We start from the raw sequence: 15,116 nt of genomic DNA, 5'->3' as shown, positions 1-15,116 counted from the left end.
AGCAAAGATTTACAAAATAAAATCTTTGGAATTGTTCAAATCCAACAAACGTTAAATAAATGTCGTTTCCTACACCGCACTGCGCCTTATTATCTTTATTATTTACTGTATACCTCTATATTTTGTATTTTCTTTCTCCCCCTGTGTGTCTCAGGTCTGCAGGGCTCTCTACAGAGGATGCAGTTGGAGTACGTGGATGTAGTTTTTGCCAACCGCCCAGACAGTAATACTCCCATGGAGGGTGAGTCTGCCAATCAAAATCTGATCCTCTTACAACAAACACAACTTGCTCTTTTCAGTTTTACTAACATTTTAATCCTGTTTGTAATCCTAAAAAATATATTATGTAACAGTAATCTGACTTTTAAAGTCTAATTGTAAGGGAATACAGATACCTATGTTTGTATCCTGATTACGTAACTCTGGGTACTTGTAATCCGTCACCCCTAAAGTCTGGTTGTTTTACACTCGGTTTTATTTTCTCTCTTGTTTTATCGGCCATGAATTCTGGCAAGTAGCATTTAAATTTGAGTGGAGTATCTGGAAGACAGCCGAGCAGAGAGAGGGATGTATCTCTGCTTAATGCTGTGTTATTTCCCTCGGCAGGATGGTATTTAGTGAGGCATCTGTGTTACAGGTTGTCCTTCGCCTCTAACATTTTAAAGGGGAAAACATTTGTATTGTTTCTCTGACCTTGTATTCCCTCAAAGTCTGTCTTCCTGCCAGGAGCCGGTTAGTGAAATAAGAGAGCGCTGCCTCGGTGAAGGATGGCGGTGTAATTGGAGAGAGTGCCGGGCGATGATGAATAACCTTAATGACAGTCCTAATCCAGTTTTTGTTGGCCCTGACTGCTGTTGGCGCACAGTCAGCAGTGTCGGAGCTAATTGCGTCATTAAAAATGCAGCGGGCTGAGTGGGATCTGAGGGGCTTCAGAGTGAGAGCTTGTTAGTGTTTGCTGGAGTTCTAAGTGTCGCTGATGAGCCGTCAGCAGGACAGCAGGTTTTATTTAACTTCATCTGTGCGTTACAGAACTTAGACAAGATGAAGGAGTTTGTTTGCTCATACTGTATATTAGACTTCTAGTTATGAGTTATATTTTTGGAAAGTTTGAAAACTTATTTTGTGATCCGTCAAATATACATACGAATTTTTTGTCCATTGTTATTTCAAAACACACATTACGGTTTCTACTACCACCTTTCCTAGCGTTAGGGTTAGGTATGCATATATACGGGTATACATACATAATAAACTACTTAAATATATCTTATTTTGAATATAGATCCACAATCCCAGACAAATACATGTTTTAAGTGCAAAACATTTTTAAATTGATTCCTAATGATATGGTTTTCGACAACAACACATTATCATTATCTCTGACCCTAACTATGTCCTGAACAGTGAATATGAATTGTTTCCATCAAATCCAAGGTACAGGGTCCCACGATTTGATAAGATAAGACTGAAGCACTCTTTGGTGCACCAGTCAATCCTTAAATTAAATACAGAGTTTCATTCCCAGGTCAAATGTAAGTTAGAGTGTGTTGAACATATTGCCTTCAGTGATGGTTATAGTATGTTCAACGTGTTTCCTTGTTTCTTGTCTAATTATTTGTCCCTTGTTGATGTTGCAAATGGAGCTGCTGTGATGCAAGAAACATTTCAGAATGAATCTGACAATAAAGTATTATCATATTGTATAAAATTGTCACTGACTGCTGTGTGTATCTCTGCAGAGATTGTCCGGGCCATGACTTACGTGATCAACCAGGGCATGGCGATGTACTGGGGGACGTCTCGGTGGACGGCCATGGAGATCATGGTGAGCAGCACAGAGCTACACTCATACATCACTGTGTAACACTCGTGCTTCTATTGGCTCGAGCTCAGGGACGCGGGAAGGGGGGGGTGCTGAGGGGGCTGCAGCACCCCCATCTGTTGGCGGAGAGTTGTAACCGCAACGCCAAAAAGTTCACTAAACAAATCAATACAAAAGTTTTATTTTGAGTTACTATTTTTGAGTTAGCATTTTAGTGTAAGCAGTCTATAAAAAGCTTCACTATATAAGAGAAAGTGATAATGCGGTGTGCTTCTTCTGTTGCTCTGCAATAGAAAAGAAGCTCGTCACTGCAGACAAAATCAGGGATGGGAGTTTTGTGAAAGGAGGGTTTAACAACTGGCGAAAGGCAGGGGAAACATTTAGGGAGCATGAGAAGTCCCATCAACACACAGGCCGTCAACAAACTGGCAGCTTTAAAACGAACACCGATGAATGCACTGCTCTCACAAGCTGTTGCTAAAGACCAAATTACTGCATTTAATATGACGTTATTATAAAGGGCCGCCCCTCCCTACACGCAGATCACGCAGACCCCTCGCGATGGAGCCTCATTTTGCGGAGGGAGCCTCCTCTGAAGCGCAAACGCGGCGCACCTACAGTTTCGCGCGCCACAGTTTCGCTGCTGCAAGGCTCCACTAGCACCCCCCCCCTCCCCCACCGCACCCGCACGCCGCACCCCCAACTCTGACTGACTTCCCGCGTCCCTGCTCGAGCTCCAACACATTGTACGTGATAGGCTAAGGGGCGGGACATCTCTAAACGGTTGGCCAATCACAACAGAGCCAGCCAGCTCATCAATCAGAGCAGACGGGGCTCTGGTTTCAGACAGAGGGTGAAAAGAGGTGCTGCAGCACAGGCAGTATGAGACAAATAGAGAGCTTTTTGAACATTAAAGCATGGAGACATGTCACAGTAGAGACACAGAATACTGATATGAATGTGAAATGAGCAGAATGTGGATCCTTTAAAAGGAGACTAGTTAAATCCTTCTCTTCAATCTCTAGGAAAATGGAAAATCGGTCTGCGTGAAGGTTTGAGGAAAGCAAACGTGTTATTCTCGGCCCGGTGGTGTTATCCATCTTTGTTTCTTCTTCCTGTCAGAAACAATCTACCTCCTGTTTCAACTCTCGAAACAAGTAACAAATACAGAAACATGACGCCTCAGCAGAGTTATGAAATGCACTCGTGCCTGAAGTGACACTCAAGGCCCGAACACCCATTCTCTCCTCTCTGATTTCTCTCTCGCTCTGATCTCTTCCTCCCCCTCCATGTGTTGACATCCTCTCTCTGTGATCACGGATACAAAAAGGGAGCAGATCTCTTTGTAGAACACGAGCCCAGATGAAAGCTGTGTAATTTAGATAGCATCAATAATGACGGGGGGTAAACACGGATCCTCAGTGTACATGACAAGGCAGCAGTACAGAACACACAGACACACACACAGACACACACACACACACACACACACACACACACACACACACACACACACACACACACACAGCCTTAACAAGGGGAAACATGTAATTTGTAAGTGGACTGATTGCACCCACATTATCCTCGCGTCGCGCTAAATATATTCCCCTGATGTGTTTCACCTCCAAACTAAGAGTGTGGGAAATGTTGACATCTTCATGTGCGTTTCCTCCTGAAGGACACATGCTAATGCAGATAAGATGTTATAGAGGGACATTTGAATATGATGCCTCGGAGAGCTGTGATATGGAATATTGATTGGGTTACTTACTGTGAGCCCTGCATTTGAATTTGTGCCATGCGAAGCTCCTAAAAGCTGATTAACACTTTCCTAATCTCTTCCCTGAGTTTAACCCAACACTCTCAAATGTATTTTGATACAATTACTAGTTACCTGGGGAAAAAAAGAACCAGTAACCTAATCTGAGTATCACAATATCAAAGTAATGTAACCTGATTACTTTCCATTACAAGTATTTAGTATTAAAGAGCCCATACTATTCACATGTTGTATTTCTTCTGTGACATGTCTCCATGCTTTAATGTTCAAAAAGCTCTTTATTTTTCTCATACTGCCTGTGCTGCAGCACCTCTTTTCACCCTCTGTCTGAAACCAGAGCCCAGTCTGCTCTGATTGGTCAGCTGGCCGGCTCTGTTGTGATTGGTCAACCGCTTAGAGATGTCCCGCCCTTTAGCCTATCACGTACAATGTGTTGGAGCGCTAGCCAATATAGGACCTCTTAAAGTAATTGTCTGCGCCTAGTATCTGATTTTTGCAAATGCTTCAGACCAGCAAGGTTAAATGCAAACATTAATATTATTATATTACATTACATTTCATTTGGCTGACGCTTTTATCCAAGCGATATTTTTCTGTATGTAGCACTTTGAAAAGTAGCACTAACAATGGTTTGGCTAATTGAAAGCTATGTACCCGCAGGATTCTTGCTTTTTCTTCTTGATTGAATGCACTTATTGTAAGTCGCTGTAGAAAAAAAGCATTGGCATAATGTTTACGTAACAGTGTAATTCTGCAGTGAGAATGTACTTTTCATTAAATCTCTCCCTCTTTTAATCTGTAGGAGGCGTATTCGGTGGCACGACAGTTTAATCTGATCCCTCCGGTGTGTGAGCAGGCAGAGTATCATCTCTTCCAGAGGGAGAAGGTAGAAGTGCAACTGCCTGAACTTTACCACAAGATAGGCAAGTATTCTGTGTGTGTGTATAATCATATCTATTCAAGTTTTATTTATATAGCACAATATCACAAATTACACATCTATCTGAGGGGGCTTTACAGACTGCACAGATGAACAAAACATGAATGACAGACACAAAATAATATAATACAATTACAACGTAGACAATCCAAATTATACGGTAAATAACGATCATGGGAATGTATATAATAAAAGCGTCCAGGATAATGTTTGAGGCAAGCCTAAGCCTGCTCTAACTATAAGAAAAAATAGTTTGTTACCCTGCGTTTCAACACCTGGAACTGCAGCGACAGCAACGTAACTTAAAATGACGGCATCACTAATAGAGGTTTTCTCCATGGTGACAGGAGTCGGGGCGATGACGTGGTCCCCGCTGGCGTGCGGCATCATCACAGGAAAATATGAAAATGGCATTCCTGAAACTTCCAGGGCTTCCATGAAGGTATGAAAGCTTAATGAACTATATCCCAAGTTTTTCCACATTCACGTGAAGGTTACTCTGCTCCCAAACTAGAAATAAATAAGAGCTTTAAAGCTGGACATAATTGACTTTTTAAATCTACTTCAGGTAGTGTCAACATCAGGGAGGGCTAGTCAAATTAGAGACCTGGGACTCATGATGAAAGTTTAATGTCCTTCAAAAATCTAATTTTTTTTGCTGAAGCTGTTAAAGTTTTGTATTACCCAGACCTCATAGATAATCACTGCTCACTGAGATGATACTAGTCCTGGTACAGAGTGTTTTATAACCTGGAGAGCCCCAACACTGATTGATATATCGGGCACATTGGGTAACTTGAGTCTTTAAGTTTAAGTTGTTCTGCCTGCTACATACAGGGCTGTCAGATAAAGCCACAATGCTCTGGTGCTTTTATGACTTCTTAACATGTGGGTTCATTGATCATTGTACGCCTCCGATGTGGATGTCTTATTGTTTTGTCAAGAACTTTGTGACTTTGTCTGTGAAAAGCGCTTTATAAATAAACTTTACTTACTTACTTACATCAGACAGTGTTTCTGGAATAGTTTGAGCTGTTTTTCACTCTCTGGTGTGCAGACAGCTCAGTAACGTTCCTCAATTCTCCTCAACCTAACTTGCTACATGCTAATGCTAGCTTCATCAGCCACACCAGCTATATAAACAGTAAACAATCTGCAAATGCAGCGGAAAAAATAACTCTTCTTAATTCAAAAGTAAATTGCAGATTTTTTTAAGAAAAACGCATTTTGACAACATTGACATAGATTTTTGTTCAAAACAACACACAATAATTTAAAATGTTCCTCTCTAATACTTATATATTCAATTAAAACTATCTCTCAAAGTAAACCTGTCCTAAATCAGCTAGCCTTGCTCTGTCCAAAAGTGGCAAAAATACCCCGTTCTGTCTTTCATTATCTCCATCCTCTGCTTTGTGTGTCTTTGTCTGTTTTGTTCCTTCTTCGCTCCCATGTCTCTCCTCTCCGTCCTCCTGCAGTCGTATCAGTGGTTGAAGGAGAAAATAGTGAGTGAAGATGGAAGGAAGCAACAAGCCAAGCTGAAAGAGCTGAACCACATCGCAGAGAAGATGGTGTGCACACTGCCTCAGCTGGCTGTGGGTAAGACTTCAGCCAATACCCTCTTTCTGAATGTTTTAATAACATTGTTATCTCTCTAGTAATCCCCAACTGTTAAAAATGTACCATTAATCTGTTCACATCTTGTTGTATGTAACTGTAAGGGAATACAGGTTGTTTTGTTGCTCCCCAAGCCTGTATGGCATGTATCACTTTGTTCTGTAAAACCAGTCATTTATGAATGTAACTAGGTATGAATAATAAGCAGCAGTGCGCCATCAAGTGGCCGCTTTGTGAATATCATCTTCTCTCTCTCTGCAGCGTGGTGTCTAAGAAATGAAGGGGTGAGCTCAGTTCTCCTGGGAACATCCAGCCCTGAACAGCTCACTGAAAACCTTGGAGCCATACAGGTGGGAACACACACACACACACACACACACACACACACACACACACACACACACACACACACACACACACACACACACACACACACACACACACACACACACACACACACACACACACACACACACACAGTTTTTTCAGCTGCATCTCCCACTACCCTCGAGCTAATATTGATTTATAGATCAATACGCTTCCCCATATCCAAATCTCTCCAGGGTTCAATGCATGTCTCAATTCCTTCCTTTAAGGCATATTAAAGGAGTCCTACTTACCTTTCCTGTAGTGTGTTATATAGGTTTTAGTGCATGTAAATGGTCTGCAAAGGGAGTTTCTCTCCCACACACTCCAACCCCCCTGCCTGAAACGCCTCCATTGGACTCCTTTGTTTACTTCTGGAACATAGTGACATCACTATGGAACAGTCACGCTTCTATTGGCTGGCATTCCAACACAGTGTACGTGATAGGTTAAGGGCGGGGCATCTCTAAGTGGTAGACCAATCACAACAGAGCCGGCCAGCTAACCAATCAGAGCAGACTGGGCTCTGGTTTCAGACAGAGGGTGAAAAGAGGTGCTGCAGCACAGGCAGTATGAGAAAAATAAAGAGCTTTTTGAACATTAAAGAATGGAGACATGTCACAGTAGTAGAGGAACTAAATACTAATATGAATCTGAAAATAGTTATAACATGTCCTCTTTAAATACAACTTCTTTATCTGTTTGGCAGGTCCTTCCTAAGATGACGTCTCATGTGGTGTCAGAAATCGACCACATCCTGGGCAACAGGCCATACAGTAAGAAGGATTACCGCTCTTAGACCAGCCTCCCGTCCTCTCCTACCTACGTCATCATTCTGTTACCATGGACCCACCGCTGTTCAATGTTCACAGTTTTCTCCTTTGGGCCCGACTCGGCTCTAGCCCACTTCAGCCCACTTCAGCCCACTTCAGCTGGAACTGGAAGCCTCGTCCCGCTCAGATCCTCTCAGGTCAGCTGAGCCAAGAGACGCTTCACAACCTCAGCTTCTTTGCAGCCTCAAAACTCCCCAAGAAACCCTTTCAGCACCTGTCCATTCAAAAATAACTATGCAGAGCTTAGTCTTACCAATGCTAATTTATTTCAAGCGTTACCCTTCAGTTTATTCATTTAGAAATGTATTTTTCCGCTCAGAAGAGCTCTCAATAACTTGTGATTGGCATGTACAGTTGGGATTTGATCCATAAAGTATTACAAATTGGGATTTTGGCCGTATAGTATTGAAAGAGTTAAAGTGGACCTATCATGCTATATTTGAATAATATAGTGTAGGACCATACCTATATAAGGAATATTTATACTTTTTTTTTTTCAAAATACCGAACAGATCATGCATTTTAGCCATGCCTTATTTCGCTCAATTTGAAAAATGTTAGCTCTGTTTTTGCAAGGGTTGATTCTGTGAGCAACAGCACCATCTACAGGCCTGGCATATGTACTACAGCGTCTCCAGCGCTTTCGAACGGCAATGGCCGTGGCTGTCTCCTCCTGATTGGTGGAGTTGGCCCAATAGCCGTAGCGCCACCGTCCTGACGTCAGGACAGTGTTCAAATCTGGATCAGTTTGTATCAGATCCGTTGCAGCCCCTTTTTTAGAGATTTGGGTATGGAGGAAAATAGAGAGGGTTGTGTTTTCTGACACTTGGTGAGTTCCCTGGAACACCGGGGACACATATTCATGTATAAAAGACGTACAAAAGTGCATTTTGCATGATAGGTCCCCTTTAAGTATTAAGTAATAGTGCCTTGTTCAAGAGCACTTTGATAGTCATTTTTTTATGATATGCTGCTTCTCCAAAACACACCCTCCCAATTACTCGTCCTCTCCTACCCACAAGTAATTTAATTTAAGTTAAGAAACCGCCCTACCACAAGCTGAAAACATAAATAAAAGCACCTCATTATTATAAATTAGAGGTATCTTAGCAAAGTAGACATGAAGGAGCCTCAGATGTATGAACACCCCGGTCAGTTAGTCAGCGCTTTCATTCAATTGTTATGCAGCGCAGCAGAAACATTACCATACGAGCTCAATACTGTTCACCTCTCGTGTCAGAGGTGCGCGCTTGAGTCGTGAGACAAAATGTTTTTCTCATGAGCTTTAGCAATGACAATGCTCTTGACTTTTTTGGATGAGGCCTCAACAAAACTACTGGCTTGAATGACCTTCTACCAAATGTACTCAGTCCTGTATTCAGTATAGCACAGATAGTATTCAGTAGATATGTTATAGGCTGCAAATCCTGAGTGTTGTTAACCAGCAGGTGCATGTTCCTCCTGCGACAGTGTGCCTCTGTTTACTTTTATACCAAGCACATGAGAAAGGAGTTTGATCAGAAATGCTGCAGGCTTGTCTGTGAAGCAAAGGATTGTGGGACATTGGTGTTATGGGAGAGAGTGAAGCATGTCGCCCCCGTGTGGTCTTTTCCATGAACTGCTGCTCTGCTTCAGTAGATTATAGAAGAGAGAAATTACGCAATTTATTTTGCAAAAGACGTGGACTACTTTTCTCTCAGTTTGCTTTCATTACGGAGACATGTATCTCCTCTTCTGTGACCTGAACTGCTGAATGAACCCTGCAGAAAAGGAATATAATACATCTATGTAATAAAAGGATGACTACATCCTGACTGATATTGGTTATGATAACGGCAAAATATCGCTTGTTTATGGCACAAAAGACGTATAGGGGATGTGGCAAAAAAAGATATGACAGTATTTATTGTCGAGTAGATGAATCATAGAACTTTATTTTGACATTTTGTTTAGCGAATTATGGGGGTTTTACGTGTACAAATGCATACCTTGTATCATAAGCGAAACCATGAAGAAGCCTCCGTGCAGATGAGGACTTCACAGTACTGTATGGATGATATATAATATATAAATAAGATGTAAATAGAGTTATTTTGTTGCTCCTCAGTAGGATTACTGCGACAGCGTTCTCTTCATACCTTCCTCCTCCAGCCTCACTTTACACAGCATTCATTTCCTGGTTTGTGAACATTATTTATAGTATTTATAAGGATTAAAGGTTTTTTTTTGTTTCTTGCATTGTCAGACAAGGAAATCAGTACAAACAGTGGCATTATTTAAAGAAGGCGCACCATCCTTATCTCTGAGCAGGTGGCTCAGGTCGTGTTGCCTTCTTCTCGCTATTTCTTTTTCATCTGGAAAACAAGCCATCACAGAGAGCAGAAATGTTAACCAAGTTTCCGTTGAGTCACTTTTCTTGTCCTCGATGTGCATTTGTTGACTTGTAGCACTAACACCCTTCAAATTATAATCAAAGGACATTTCACCCCATGTTGACTTTAACCAGAAATGATGCATATGGAAAAAAGCATAAAAAAGCAGAGTTTGGCTCACAGTTTACTTTACTAATTTACTTAATCTGGCACAATTTACTGACACCGAAAAGGCAGTTACGGCTGTACTTATACCTATTTGACTCTACTTTTTAAAATGTGGTCTATATATAAACACTATAATTGGTAACATGGCATAACTTCTGGTGGTAAAATATGTAATTTGTACTAATGTGCACTTTTAATTGTTGCAAGTCAACAAGCTGCCTCTGTCCAGTGACCGTACATGTGTGGAGACTTCTCCACCCGATAAGAGTGCCTTGAACAATCAGGGATGTCTTTCATTGCAAGTTGTTAAATGGTGTTTGGATGCTGTCCTGCAAACAAAGAGAGAATAAAACGATATGTATGCTGATTCTACAATTTACATGTAAGGGATTATATCAAGATTATTACATGGCGACGTACTAAATAAAACATATTTAAGAAATGTACCTAAAATGAAGTATACAAAACAGGAATTAGCACCCTTGTCTTCTCAGTCTGACCCTTCAGTTTTTTTTTTTGAGTGCACACCATTAACTTTGCTCCATTCTGGCCGTCATTTAAGAACAACACATTTTATAGGAACAGTCAGGTTACAGCTTTCAGTTATATCCCCCCTAGGAGACCAAATTCATATCGTTACCAATCAAATGAATTGTAATGCATTAACACAGTGGTATTGTAAGGGTACTTTCCTAAATTGGTCAGTGTTGTCTGAAAAAATAGTAAAGCAGCAAATAAGATAACTTATTGATTGATCAGTGTCGAGAACATTTTTGAAACAATTTCTGATGGTGTTTTTTTTTTTTTTAAATGAATCCCTTTGATGTGGTATTTTTTCTGCTTATTAGTTGAATTGTTACAGCTCTAGAAAATCATAACTTGTTAAACATTTTTACTATGTAGGCCAACATGGAACTAAGCTACAAATCTAAACAATATATGGCTATATTTTCTACTTTAACACAACAAAGAACAACTGCACCTTGCGGATGGGAACGACTTAACATTATTTGTATGTTGAACTGACTTGCAAACCATCAGTGTTTCTCTCCTGAACAGTGTTTTCTCTGTAAATAGTCTATATGAAAGTGTGATTATAAATAAATGCATTGCCAATGGAAACAGCAGTGTCTCACTTTTGTCTCAAACCGTATTAAAAGAACCTCTCAACCCAAAATGACACTAAATATTTTTACTTAAACAGCACTATATGTAAAATATGTTTTGGATTCTGTTCCCTTTATATCCTCAAATGGTTTTGAATGGCATACACACACATATATGAGATTAACACAGAGGAAAGTATACCTGGTGTCTTTATTTGTTACAAAAAAAACAGACCTGGAGAAGCACCTCCAGACATTTGATCATGAATTTCATGAAGTTGAAATGTGATATTTCGGTCCCTCAAACCCCATTCCTAACTTAAGTGAAAAACAAAATATTGTATACCCACTTCCTAACCCAATCCCACCCCTCCAGCTTTTATTCCATGATTTGTTCTTCCTTTACTTGGAGCCAGTGGACAGCAGAGCGATCAGTCCTGAGGAAGCACTGATGGACAGGATGTAGTTCCTGGAGAGATGTGGAGTTAAGGTCAAAACAATCATGGACAGAGTGATGATGAAATGTTAAATCCAGCTTATATATATATATATATACAAACAAACAAACATTAGATGACTTATAACGCAGTTGAACTAAAACTGCCAATCTGCAATTATGATATTACACAGTGATTGAAAGGATACACGGTGGGGTTGAAGTTCCTGAGCAGGAAGAAGGAGGCGACGATGACGAGCAACAGGAAGAGGGTGTTGTTGTAGAAGATGGAGAAGGTGGTGGCCTCGTAGTCGGCGACTTCGTTCTTCTTCCACAGGATCCTGGGAAAAACAAGAAAAAAAACGTTCACGGTCAAGTAAAAATAAAAGTACCGTCAGCCCCAGTCCATATGGCTAGTGTGAATCAAAGCGACATTTAAGGTTTGTTTCTTATTTAATGTGGTTCAGTTTGACAGTGCTCAGAGTAAGAGGGAGCATGGCTGGAAGTCAATTTGCCTCTTTCTTATTGGTTAGAAATTTGCTGGTGGAAAATGTAAATAGAAATCCAAAATGGAGCAAAGTACCTTCTCCTCCAGTTTATTTAGTCTGTCCTCTCCCACTCATGTTAACCCACCCTGACAAATACCCTGCATGCAGCCCATTATGTGTTTTGGTTCAATTTCTACAATAGGGTTCGATTTTGTTCTCACTGCAATTTAATGGCACGAGGGTACAGAACTGTTTTAGTTATGTCTGACCCAGAGTACGATTACTGCGTTAACAACTGCCCAAATGAACCGTATGAGGGTCCATTAAATTCATTGACTTGTGAAACAGCCTAAAACAATAGACTTTAAATCTGTATCAGAGGAACTAAACATGTGGAGAGGCTATGTCTACGAAGTTAAATCTGTTATAACGTTTTATTAAAGTGCTCATGTTTTTCACGAGACTACATGCTGTGCGCAGCTCCTTGAAAACACTTTGAATAGTCAAAGAGTCAAACGTCCAGCACAACTCAGTGTGTGTGAGGTTTGGCTTCACAAGATGATGCATGTCTCACCTCTCGTCTTTCTCCTTGCGGGACATCTTGCGGTTGTCTGCCTCGGACAACTTCCTCGTCACCTCCTTGGAGACGGCATCCTCTCGCTTCTGGGCAACTCTGGAGGATGAAGAGAGAAATATGAATATTTAGTAAGGGTGAAAGATTTGTCAAGCTTCAAAATAAAAAAATCCTCCGGCCAAAATCCATTCAATGAGAGTTGTTTACAGAAATTGGCTTTTAAAAAAGGCAGATGAACTAATAACATATGAAACAAAATATATGGTTTTTATTTAACAAATATATTGACAGTAATCATGAACAGATTATAACTTAGTTTCAAAGTGTTCTCCTATTCAAATAACTTGATCAAATTAAAAGAAACCAGACAGGAAAGAGAAGCTTCAGAGGGGAAAGTGTGTTCATGCTTCTTACTTGTGCTTGAGAACAAACTTGACGTTCTTGTAGGCGAAGGCCACCAGGTAGGTGCTGACCAGAGTCATCACAGCGTACAAAACTGCAGACTGGACAAGGTCCATGTGCCAGATCCTCCAGAACAGCCCTAAAGAAAGATAAGAGTCGATCAATAACAGTGACATGATCAAACCAGTAGATATGCATTAAGCTTGTTAAATACATGTTATAATCCAGATGTTCTCCTGCCTATCTTAACTATCTTCTGAGGTTGGAAGTTGATCCTGTTTTTCAAAAATAAAACACATAATTACAAAGACTAGTAGCTTTCAATATTGTTTATTACTATAATGATAGCCTGCATCCAGTGGTGGAAGAAGTATTCAAAATCCTAATTTATAAAGTAATCAGTAAATACATCTGTAAAATAAATGTAGTGGAATGTAAAATACAACATTTGCTCCGAAGACGTAGAAGTATAAAGTAGTATAACATGAAAATGCTCTGGTAAAGTACACGTACCCCAAGTGTGTACTTGAGTATGTGTACTGCTTGCATTTAAACCTACAGTAACTTGACATCAGAGTTAGCATTAGCATATCACAGTCAATCATACTGAGTATCATGTGTTACTGTATTATTCTGTCTATGAAAGTATATGAGGTGTTATAACTCACTTATGTTATGCATAATTACATAATCATTTAATCATTTTTTGACTACTCTGTCAGGGAGTCAGTGTTAGCCTGTTAGCTTCTGTTAGCTCCTGATACTCACAGATGGGGATGGCAGAAACGATGAGAGCGTTTCCGTAGAACAGCGCGGTGGATTTGGCGGAGAGGTTTCTGCTGAAGTCCTGGAGGAGAAGATCTTCCTCGGACTGCTGCTTGCTGCTGCCTTTAGGAGCCATGTTTCTGCGGATTCACCGGTCTGTGTTGCTGCTGAGCTCCGGACAGAAGAGACTACTGACACGTAGAGAGTGAGGAGAAGAGGGACGCGTCAGCATAAACCCGGAAACACACCGTGGCTCCTGCTTCTTCTTCTTCTTCGTTTCTGATTCTGGCACTTCCGCTCACTGCTGCCCTCCACCGGAAGACAACCGGAACTGATTGGACGTCTCACTAAAGGCAGCGCCATATACGGCTCTGACTAAAGGGTACGTTTCCCCCCCCAAAAAACGATATTTCCTCACTTTCCACGGTTAAATCAGGCTTATTGGATTTGAAAAGTAAAAATAAACGTGGTCACTGAAGTAATGTTCCACAGTGTTGGATATTATGGAAGTCTCCAAGTCCCCGGGCCACTATAACAAATAATTCACAGTCTGACTGAGCAGGCGTGTGGTCACACAACATCCTCTGCTTCTAATGGATAAAAGAGGAACAACAATCATTCATCACATTAATCTTTTATCACTGAAATGTGGCATGAGTTCATAGAAGGAATTTATAGATCCGTTTCCTCTAAAAAAGTGTTGGTCACTCAAGTTCTTTCCAAAGAAAGAGAGCAATCCACAACACAGCTTTTTCCTGCTAACTGCAGCTGAAAACTAAACACTACTTATCCAGTGTATATTTTTGCTGTGTGTGGCTCGCTTAATCATCTCTGATATGTTTAACATTTAATATTCTCTGGGATGGACGGCGGTGGAGGGCAGGGACAGGGTGCTAAGTGTATTTTGTTTTAACCAATCACTATTAAATAAGGGTCTTTTGCGTCCTAACCCTTATTTTTTGCCATTATTGTGTTTATTTTGGTGAACAGTTACACACTTGGTTGTTATTATGATAGAACCTGATGTCCAAGAACATTAATAACCAAACATGTTAAATGTAAGTATGTACAAGAAGAGTACAAAGTAAAACAACTCAAACTAAAAAAGAAATAAGGATAGGGAGAAGGTTGACTTACACATACTTGGCCAATATTGAGTTAATCAAACGGTCATTTTTGTTTGTTGCAGTAGGCTCATAATAAAAGATCCAATTCCAGGGTAATGTAATCCTGTCACACTGCAAAATACGTGCAACCAATGACAATTCTTGAAATAAGAATAATGTTTCCTAAAAACAAGCTTCATCATTTTACACAAGCAGCTTTTGCTTCGTACATTAATCTCAAAAAGGGTTCAGTCAGAATGTATGGCTAGATATGGCATGGTAAGTCTTAGCAAGATAAGGAGTGTTTGCAGCGCAGTTCCATCAATTTGTGCATTAAAGCA

General features: G+C 40.5%; 2 protein-coding genes across 4 annotated transcripts in view; one reads left to right on the top strand and one right to left on the bottom strand.

Moving 5' to 3' along the window:
- Nucleotides 1–7,718, top strand: part of kcnab1a (potassium voltage-gated channel, shaker-related subfamily, beta member 1 a) — a 117,534-nt gene extending 109,816 nt beyond the window's left edge. For 2 of the 3 annotated variants that reach the window (XM_034114552.1, XM_034114554.1), the window contains exons 8-14: nucleotides 155–241; nucleotides 1,740–1,825; nucleotides 4,405–4,525; nucleotides 4,890–4,984; nucleotides 6,021–6,141; nucleotides 6,421–6,509; nucleotides 7,235–7,718. In XM_034114552.1, the coding sequence (XP_033970443.1) occupies nucleotides 155–241; nucleotides 1,740–1,825; nucleotides 4,405–4,525; nucleotides 4,890–4,984; nucleotides 6,021–6,141; nucleotides 6,421–6,509; nucleotides 7,235–7,324 (689 nt within the window). In that variant the 3' untranslated portion in view covers nucleotides 7,325–7,718. Of the gene's footprint in view, nucleotides 1–154; nucleotides 256–1,708; nucleotides 1,826–4,404; nucleotides 4,526–4,889; nucleotides 4,985–6,020; nucleotides 6,142–6,420; nucleotides 6,510–7,234 lie in introns of all 3 variants that reach the window. The other variant, XM_034114553.1, reaches the window with a different exon arrangement.
- Nucleotides 7,719–11,196: 3,478 nt separating this feature from the next.
- Nucleotides 11,197–13,951, bottom strand: ssr3 (signal sequence receptor, gamma). The gene is made up of 5 exons (XM_034114650.1): nucleotides 13,673–13,951; nucleotides 12,917–13,043; nucleotides 12,503–12,601; nucleotides 11,650–11,781; nucleotides 11,197–11,473 (listed from the first exon to the last, which is right to left on the bottom strand). The coding sequence occupies exons 1-5, from the start codon at nucleotides 13,803–13,805 to the stop codon at nucleotides 11,407–11,409; spliced, it is 558 nt and encodes a 185-aa protein (XP_033970541.1). The 5' UTR covers nucleotides 13,806–13,951; the 3' UTR covers nucleotides 11,197–11,406.
- Between the last annotated feature and the right edge of the window lie 1,165 nt (nucleotides 13,952–15,116).

Source organism: Trematomus bernacchii, unplaced genomic scaffold (assembly GCF_902827165.1).
Source record: "Trematomus bernacchii unplaced genomic scaffold, fTreBer1.1, whole genome shotgun sequence".
In the NCBI taxonomy this organism is placed as follows: Eukaryota; Metazoa; Chordata; class Actinopteri; order Perciformes; family Nototheniidae; genus Trematomus; species Trematomus bernacchii.
This window is presented reverse-complemented; position numbering and strand designations above follow the sequence as displayed.